Here is a 10,237-nt window from a genome sequence, read left to right as displayed (position 1 = left end):
CAAGTTTCTTTCCTTTATTTCTAATAGATTTTGTCAAGATCCTTACACTACACAACTTATATTAAACAATTTAAATACAAATTCGAAATTCAATTTCAATTCAAATTTTATTACAGAAGAATATAGCTTTCCTGTAAAATTCATCATTTCAACTATATTTTTTTCTAAATTTTATTTCAAAATTAACTGAGATTTATTTTATATCTTTTTTAATTTCAAGACCATTCTTCTTGGCAAATTTGATAAAAAATAAAAAAAAAACACTCACCAAGTTCCTTAAACAAAATTACATTTTTATAACACTTTTATTATTTCATTTATTAAATAAAATAATAAATACATATTAAACAAGTCTTTTTAATTATTTCGTATTAAAACCTTTTAGTACAAAAACACACACACATACATAAATTAACTTATACATACATTCATTTAGTCACAGAAAAAATTAAAAAAAAAATATTGTTTTTAGAATTAGTATTACAAATAAACTTGAAAAATATGACAAAAAACTCACACACAGCAAACACAATCAAATAGGCTTTTATTTATTAGGCTTTAAAGAGATTCAGGGTCAAGCAATTAAATTTCGTGATCAATAAATACATAATAACTTTTTTTATATATTTGTATTATTTTTTTGGCATTTTTGAAGAACTGACCTTTGTTTTGAATTAAAATTTTTATTTTATCAAAGATTTATAAAAAATTGTAATACATAAATAAATTTATAAATTTTTGATAAAATAAGACTTTGTATATGGGGGATATAACCGATTCCAGGACTTAAATTTTTATTGGAAATGTATGAATCTTTAACCAATTTTAGGTTTTAATAAAAAATAAACTAACTAAAAGTTTTTTTTATCATTTTCAGAAATATATTGAAATTTAGATTAAAATAAAAAAACAATTTGCAAATTGGTTTCCGATTCAAATGAATTTATAGAATGCAATTCATATATGAAAAGTGATTATTGCAATTCATTTTTACCAAATTGGCTCAAATTTCAATTTTCGCTTTCTCGTTCTGCGTATTTCGAATTAAAATTAGTTTTTCTTAAAGAAACCAAATTCAAACACCATCTGGAGCAGATTCTGAATATTTTCATTTTAGTAGATAGGTTACAATTCATTTGAATTGAAAAAGAATTAAAATTTCTCTCTCATGTTGGGATTACTCCTCACCTAGGACATCACAATGTTAGCATCTTCGATATTTCTCATATCAATAAAACACAGATTTTTGTTTAAATTTGTATTATAATTATATATAAGTAGGTATATTTTTTATATGTATTTATGTGTATAATATAAACATTAAATTTATTCTAAAAACGTTGTTCTTAATATAAAATCTAGTGTACACTTATAAAATCTTTGGCCATTTATTAAATAAAGATCCAAAATCATAAAACTAAACCAATAAAAACAAGTACAATACAAATAAACATTAAATTAAAAATAAGACACATAAAAAGGTTTAAAATTTTAGAACAAGATATTGCAGCATAAATTGTTTATCCGAAATTTAAGAATATAAAAATTTTTAAACAAAATAAATTCTAAAATAAAAATAAATTTTGATTTAAAACGTTATTGCCAATGAAGTGAAAATCATAAAAACTATGAAATATCAATTATATAAATATTAATAATTGGTTTTAACATTATTTTAGATTTTTTTTTGTTTTTGTTAAATAATTGACTTGATTTTTCATTTGTGTTTGTTACTTAAAACGATAAGAAAATAATTGTAATAAGTTTGTTATTTGTTAAATATAAAACTTAATTTGTTGTGGCACTTACTTAAAATTAGTTAAACAACAATAATTAATTTTTTTTGTGCATAATTAATGTTAAACGAATACTGAGTTTTCTTTTCAGTACGATTTTCTTTTCTGTTAGTTTTGGAAGTGAATAATTTTTTTAATATTAACTTATTAAAATAAAAGTTTTTTTTTGTTGAAAAATGACACAATAAGTATAAAATGTATAAGTAAATAGAATTAAAATAAGGGAAGACATTTAGTACAAATTATGAATGTAAAGTGTAAAAATTTTGTTTTTCATAAAATTTCTAATATCATTTTAAAAAAGTTTTTTTTTTCTTTAAATTTTAGAGCGAGCGTTCGTCAAATTGTTTTATTTCGTTTTTTGATTTCAATATTTTAAATTTATGTTTTTTTTTTGGCACTTGTTTACTTTTTAAATATTTATATTATTGTTTTTGTTTAAATATTATTTATTTATGGCTTAACTTTGGTCACTTTGTTTTTTTTTTGTTAACACGAATATTTTCCATTTTGAAACCTGAAAAACTATGGAATGTGTTTGCTATTCCTCGATGGCTTTGGTGGAGGCGTGGGCGGCCTCTTTTTGTCATCTAAAGTAGTTGATGTAATAATAAAATTTTTAGCTTCAACATATTCGTATGAAGTGTTGACAATACTGGTTGTAGTGGAGCAGGAAGTGGTTCTGGTAATTGTACCAGTTGGACTCATGGCACCACCCAATGAAAATGAACCGTTATTCCAATCCAAACTATAATTGAGACTTGTAAAGTCGGTCGAGTCTCTTGTTTTGGCGGGTAGTGGTGGTGGTATGAGGTCTTCTTCTGATGTTGAATCTGTGGTGTCGACTGAATTGCGGTTGCTGCTTTCAGCACCCGATAGCGATTGCGAGTCGGCTGCCGAGAATCCCTTCATACTGGCTGTAGGTGTAGCTATGCTAGCCGGACGTGATAAACGTCTTTCTTTTTCCTTTTCCGAGCGTAAAGGTCTTTTGGGTGTTAGCTTAAGAATTTTATAATATAGATATTGTTGTTAAATGGTAGCTTAAGTTTTATATCAAAATATTTACCTCTTCTGTGAGCACTTTTGGATCAGGTGTTTTGACAGATGACAACGAGGTATTGGAAGCACTTATTATAGATGTATTAGAATCTCTTTCAGGCGTTGATGTTATGGTACTTAAAGGTGTTGTATACCACTGACTATTCGCCACTGGTAAACTTAATGTTTCGCGATCCAACTAAAATGTATAAGAAAAATATCAATTACATACTACGTTTCTTATTTCTTTAATAAAATAACAACAAACCTTTTTAATTGATCTTCTCTTTGAGGGTGTTTTATCCTTCGTTTTGCTCTTCGTGCTGGGCGAATGTCCTAAACTGGATCTGGGCGTGTTACAAAAACAAATAACAACGAAAAAACCGAACGAAAAGGAAAAGAAAACAAACAAAAGAACACAACACGTAAAGCAAAAAATTTACACAAAAGGAGCTTTAGAATTTTAAGAAACTTAAGAAACAAAAGTTGCAACATATTTACAGAAAAAATAATTAAATTCTTAAACTGAAGAACACATAAATAAAATTATTTACAAAACAAGTAAAAATGGTAAAAAATTAAATTATTAAAATTCTTTTTTTAACAATTTGTTTTTTTATGTTTGTAATTTTTAAGTAAAAGTTATTCAACTGTTTCAATATTTTATACGTACTTGGGATTAAAAGCAAATCCAAAGGTGGATTTAATCGAATTCGTTTGAGGTCTAACGGAAGAGGTTGATTTCGATAGTCCGCTACTGCAATTAGAATACATACTTGAGATCATGAAGTTTTAAAAAAATGTACAAATTTACTTACTCTGATGAACCCATGCTGGTTTCAGACAAGCGATTGTTGTTGTCAAACATGTTGGGTAAGAAAGAGTTATTGCGTCGCATTATAACCGAATCTCGATCAATCTTTAAATCGCAAGACTATAAAAATGAACCGAAATAAAATGTATAGTCAATCTAATATTAAGCTAAACATACCTTTTTGCCATATTTGGCTTCAACATTTGCTTGCATATCGGCAAAACAACATTCCATGCGTTCATGGAAAAGTTTCAAACTTTCGGGTGCCTTTTGTTTATGCAGAGAAATTGCTGAAATTGAGACAAATAAACAATCAATAAACAAAATTTTACTTTATATTATTAATATTATTAGATAAAACATACCAATTTCCAATAATGGTATTTGAGAGGCAATTAAATCCTTTAATTCATCTACTAGCTCTTTGTGATTAGGATGCTCTTCTAAATAATCACAGGTGAGGAAAGCATCTTCGTATTTGCTAAAACCGCCCATGACTGCTGGATCTACAATACCATTGATTTTCATGCTCAACTGATTGATGGGTAAGTTTTCATCGTTCTTATGAGCAATAATTAAATCTCTGATATCTTTATTAGTCGATTTCATAGTCTCAACCGCCAGTTCAATGGGTGTAATCTAAGGAAAACAAAAAGTTTTCTTTACAATTATTCTAAAATACATTTATTTTCCTACAACTTACCTTAAATGTATTGGAATCTACTACTGGGAACCATCTTAGTATACCCGGCAAGGGGAATTGGGTCGTCAAGATGGTACGTTCCAACCACAGATTTCTTACACCATCCGTATCACCACTACTACTCTCGCGGTAGGGTCTTGAGTATTTGAACTTTTGTACATTGTTGTTGGTGAAATATTTGATTATTTCATTTGAAATGATTTTGTCATCAAACTTGGCACACGACTCATCCATTATGGGTTCTACTTTGTTAATTTGTATATATTGGCCATCGCCTTGTGTTATATCTTCTCCGGGCAGTTCCAGTGTATGCATTAGCTCAGCCTGAGGATGTTGCACTAATATGCGTGTACTAAAGTCACTTAAACGTTCATATTCCTTGCCACGATAGATGTAAGCCTTGTTTTGCAAAAATCTGGGGAAACCCAAACCATAAAAGCAAACACGGAAATATTCAGAAGTATGTCTCATTTCCTTCAATATCTTTTCGAAGAAGAGGGCCATTTTTTTAAGCAAATCCGCCAATTTGATATAATCGTAAATTTCGTTTTCATACTGTTGCACTAGAACCTTGCACATATCAATGGCACATTCCCACATTTTGCCCTTGTCAAAATAATCAATGACCTCAAAGTAGAGGGCTTCTTTCAACTCTCGGTGCGTGCGGCATTGTATATGACGATGGGATCTTAGTAATGGTGATAGTTCAGTATCATTCCAATTTAACAGTTCGGTGTGCAATTTCAAGGTGAAAGCCGCTTCGGTATAATTGTCAAATTCCATGTGTAAATCACATAATTTATATACATAACGTATGTACATTTCTTTGCGGTTAACCAGGGAATAGAACTGAAGCAGGGAGAAGGTACAAGCCATACGGTTTTCCTTACTTTCATCCTGTATGATACAACGGTATTCCAATAAACGATCCATTAGTTTTGTAACCATATTTACAAACTTGGTACCCTCGGTATTTAAAATATTATGTGCACTGCATTTTTCCAAAAGAATTTCGGCAAATAACTCCTTATATTCCACGTCTCCTTTACCGGCTCCGATTAGTATATCAAGTTTTTCAATCATTTCAGTTTCAAAGTCATTGAAATTGGCCTTGTAGTGAGCATTATTGCGTTTCGTATCACCATAGCTGTCATGTATTAGTTTGGAACTATAATATTCACACTGCATCATATCGAAGAATATGGGTATGGTGGCTTTTCTTAGTTCCACTTCGGGTATCATACTCATTTCTAATATTGGTTCCACCAATTGGGGTACAAATTTTGGCTTGTGTTCACCCAATTGGAACCACATTTTACGAATCTCTTGAGCAGTATCTTTGCGTATATCACGGTAGCGAGCAAATATCACCTGACGCTTATTATCATTAAAGTCATTTAGCTGTAGAGGAGACTGAATCAAAAACGCAATCGAACATTGAAAGAAATTCGACCAAACTTGTTTCTCAAATGGATCGAAGAAATGATCTACAATGACGACCGACAAATGTTGCAAAGAGCCCAAAATAACAGTGTTCTGATGCATTATCATATCCATCCAATCACGTGGAAATACTGTTTTCTGATGTGGCGATACCAATTCCTCAAAAACCAGTAAGATTTCAATGATAAAATCTTGCAACTCAAAACGATTATTTAAGTGTTTGACAAAAGTCTCATAATGTGAAGCATCCATGCGTTGCAGTATGCCCAACATAATGGCTACTAAATTGCCAACCAATTGATTTTCGCGATCCAGCGCCTGAGAAGTTTTAATAACAGTACGCAAGAGTATGAGCATAATATCGCGTATATCGTTGTGTGTCTGTCCAATATCCTTACGATAGAGTAGTTTAAGAATGTTGTTCATAATATTTATACATTCTGTTACCTGTGTGAGGGAATTGAAAAAGTTTGAAAATAAAAAAGAAATATATTAATATTAAGATTATATTCCTTTAAGCTAAGAACATTTCAATTGAAAATATAAACTCGATTTGTAGTTAATTTAAAAAATGTTACTTAGTTTTTAAGTTTTAAAAATAAAATAATTATATAATGTTAATATTTTTGCTGAAGTCTTGAAAAAACAATATATAACAAATATTCCTGCAATAATTATTATATACATGAACCATTTACTTAATCCCAAAACTCTCTTGTAAACATTATTGGAGTACATGATCTGCAAAGTAGTTGTATGTAATGTAGACATGGATCATGTTAAATTTTAGAAAATAACATGTACTCCCTTGATTTTAACAAGGGAGTAGTTTTGGCACAACTCTGCTGTAATGCAAATACGTGGGCCATCGCCGAGGACATCACAAAGCTAAATAAAGTATGTTTTTTTCTTATATTTAGATAGTCTTAGTTCTATGAGAAAGACCTTTTAAACGTTTATACTTAAACCTTTTAAATTATTTTAAATCGAGTTAATTTTCCATTGGAACGTTTTTATACATATTTCGCAAAATAAACTATTTTTCCTGAAATATTTTTAATATAAAATTATTTATAAAAAAATTAAAATAATATTATTAATAAAATTGATAATACCTAAAGAAACCTGCTTAATTTTATACATGTTGAAATTTGAAAGCTAAGCTTAAAGCATAAAATAAATTATAATTAATATTGATTGCAGTAAAAAAAGTAAAGAAATAAAATAGTGAAAACACACAAAAAACAATTTAATTAATAAATCAGGTAATAATATAATTTTTTAAGAAAATATTTTATTTACTCTTATTTCAGACTGGTAGGGAAAACAGCTACAAAAAGTATAAAAATAATCAAAAGCCATTGCAGACCAAATAGAGTTTATAGTTGTTTACTTATATCTTTAATCTAATTAAATTGATTTGCGTATATAGTTGAGATATGAATAAAATCTTTAAAAACACATATTTAAACATAAAAATCTTTTGCTAGACTCTATTCTCCAATACACAATCGATGTCGTATCGTTGTAGCGTTGTATGTCATAAAAATTTTTCAAATAATATTTTTTTAAACAAAAACATATCAATAATAAAAAAATATGACATACTTCGGTACAACCGTACAACACCGATTGTGAGTTGAACATATGTGTTTTAAGTGACATGAAAGTTTATACAAAATTATAGAAAATATCTTGATTTTTCAAAATTTTAATCTTATATTAAATATACATATATTGACCGAAAATGCAAAAGCAGGTCAAATAGAAAGATCCAAGAAATTGATTCCGAAGATAACTGCGACCTTAAAAAAAAAATTGTTTCAATGAACATGCGGACAGACGAATACCCACAATGCGACTTTGCTTTCTTTAAGTTTAAACTATATTGCGAATTGCAAACTTTTACAAACCCTTATAACAAAGATGAGAGTGTTAAATCCTCATCCATTTTTTTACTTAAAACATAAAACTATTACATTTTAGCCTTAAAATATAAAAAAAATATTAATTGTTTTCAATTAATAACAATTTGTAAAACTGAAATAGCAATTCTTAAAACTTTAATGCATCATAATTAACTTTGCTTCATTACAAATTCTTTTAAGTTTCGATTAATTTCACCGCAGCTGTAGAAACAAAATAACAATGAGTAATGAGTGTGTAACTAGTTTTCGATTTCCCATAAATAAAGCTGATGTTCTTTTTGCTATTGTTTTCTACTTAAGCACATGACTTTATTTTTGTATTTTAAAACTACAAGTAAAACTTCTAAAACAAAAAAAAATAATAGTAATAAATTAACATAATAAAAGCTTAATTATTTGTGGCTTCAACATGAGTGTAATAGGCATATGTAGAAAAACCCATAACGTTCTAATACATAACTAATAAATAAGTTCTAAGAGTATTTAACTCTTTGCGGGAAAAACTTATAAATTTAAAGCTTGTTTTGTTTCAATGATTGATTTTGATTTGTTTGTAAATGATGATTTTTTATCCTAAATAATGAGGAAATTTTGGTCTAATGTTTTGCGTTTGTTTACCTTTTGTTTGGCTGTTGTTTCACGAGTATGCAGTTGAGATTTTAATTGTCCAAGAACTTTAGCTGCTTTCGAAAGATTTTTTTCTTGTTGCCATATATCAGATTTGGTGTCACCCTAAGTAGTATTTTGATTGTATGATTTGTACATGGTTTGCAATTAACAACAAACAAAACGAAAAACGATTTTTTGTTTCAAAAATTTTATTGTGATTAACATAAAGCAAAAAGAGAAAAGTTTTATGTAAATGATGAGGGCAAGAGTTGGTGGAAAACAAAAACCATTTGAACAATTTTAAAAACAAAATTTACATTTTGTAAGAAAATGTGTTCAAAATTACAATGAATACCAGAAGTTAAAAATTAAAATATTATTATTTAAAGAAAAAAATAATAATAATTAGCAACAAAAAAACAATAAATTAAAAAAAAATAGAAAGAAACTAACAAAAAATAATAATAGTATTTAAAAAGGTGTTGACTTTGGTGGTGGTTTGGTGAACACATTCAAATAATGGTGTAAGTGATATGAGGTGAGGTGTGTTGGTAAGATCACAAGATATATTATGAAACGCATTTATTTAATAAATTGTAAATTGTATTAAAAACAAAAGGTAAAGAAAATTACTTGCTCCTCTAAGAGACTTACAGAAACAAATTAAAAAAAAATTAATAACAGCTAATTATATTGCAACAATGAATAAATGAATGAGTATGAATGATGAACAAGTTTATGATAATATTATAGTAATTATGTATGTAGGTGTTTGTAAAAGATTTGTTTTATGTGTATAAATGATTTATTCAAATGACAAGAAAAATAGTTTATGATGATGATGAAAAATGAAATTTAAAAATCCTAAGAAAACAGCGTGCATACACAAGTATTTTAACTAACTAAAAAAAGAATTCTCTTTAATAAAATTCTGTAACTAAACATTGATTAAAAATATAAAGAAAATATAACAATTGCTTAATATAAAACTGAGCTATTTATAGTTGTATAATAAATTTAAATAAGTTAAAATTATATTTATATTTCTATATAAATACAAAAATTATTTATTTACTTTTAAACACTAATTACTCTCTAATCAACTAAACTTATTGAACAGACTTTTAAAAACATATTATTTTTCTATTTGAATAATGTGAAAAAATTCTTTAAAAGTCAGCCTATAAATAGTGAATTTTTGTTAAGTATTTCGTTGTAAATTATAGGACAAAACATAAACATATATTAATATAAATATGATATATACACAGAGATTATATAAGAAACATAAAAATAACATGCTTAATATCTAATGGACATAAACATAACAACACTGGCATGCTCAAATTAATAAAAAAAAATTAAAAAAAGAAATAATAATGGTTTGCGGTTTAAAAAAAAAACATTGTTTTTAACTAGACACAAATAGAAGAGAAGAAATTTTTATTAAAAGTTGATACTTTCTAACAAAATTTTATATTTTGTATCTGGAAACATTAAAGGACTACTCATTATTACTGATTAAAAAATAGTTTAAATCGGGGCTTTAAGAATGAAAAGTAAAAAAAATCAAAAATTCTTTGATTTAATCTTAAACTCTATAAAACTTGTCCTAAGATAACTCAAGATAGAGGAGAATTGGAGTTTTATATTCCCGGTTTATATGCTTAATGGATTCCCTATTAATCTTTATATAAAAACAATAAAAATGATTAAAATCGCGAAAAAAATGCAATAAATATTTTAACTGAATAGTTAGAGAAGTAATGAATTCGATAATTGTTAAGAAAATTGAAATTTGTTTAATTGTTAAGAAATAAATTTGTCCAAAAAGGCAAAATATTATTCGAGTAAATGAAGTAGTAATAAATGTTTATATTCTCTCACTCATTTTGTAATAATGACA

General features: G+C 27.2%; 1 protein-coding gene across 3 annotated transcripts in view; it reads right to left on the bottom strand.

Moving 5' to 3' along the window:
• Nucleotides 1-2,204: 2,204 nt before the first annotated feature.
• Nucleotides 2,205-10,237, bottom strand: part of LOC111690482 (dedicator of cytokinesis protein 1) — a 36,856-nt gene continuing 28,823 nt past the window's right edge. Inside the window, exons 11-19 of one of the 3 annotated variants that reach the window (XM_023452967.2) lie at nt 8,341-8,454; nt 4,352-6,241; nt 4,014-4,287; nt 3,826-3,938; nt 3,653-3,768; nt 3,508-3,591; nt 3,103-3,181; nt 2,863-3,033; nt 2,205-2,795 (exon numbers count right to left, since the gene is read on the bottom strand). In XM_023452967.2, the coding sequence (XP_023308735.2) occupies nt 2,322-2,795; nt 2,863-3,033; nt 3,103-3,181; nt 3,508-3,591; nt 3,653-3,768; nt 3,826-3,938; nt 4,014-4,287; nt 4,352-6,241; nt 8,341-8,454 (3,315 nt within the window). In that variant the 3' untranslated portion in view covers nt 2,205-2,321. Of the gene's footprint in view, nt 2,796-2,862; nt 3,034-3,102; nt 3,182-3,201; nt 3,360-3,507; nt 3,592-3,652; nt 3,769-3,825; nt 3,939-4,013; nt 4,288-4,351; nt 6,242-8,340; nt 8,455-10,237 lie in introns of those variants that run through there. The other 2 variants (XM_023452968.2, XM_046948347.1) reach the window with 2 other exon arrangements.

Source organism: Lucilia cuprina, chromosome 4 (assembly GCF_022045245.1).
Source record: "Lucilia cuprina isolate Lc7/37 chromosome 4, ASM2204524v1, whole genome shotgun sequence".
Classification (NCBI taxonomy): Eukaryota; Metazoa; Arthropoda; class Insecta; order Diptera; family Calliphoridae; genus Lucilia; species Lucilia cuprina.
The sequence above is the reverse complement of the archived record's forward strand: the minus strand, read 5'-3'. Positions and strand labels throughout refer to the sequence as shown.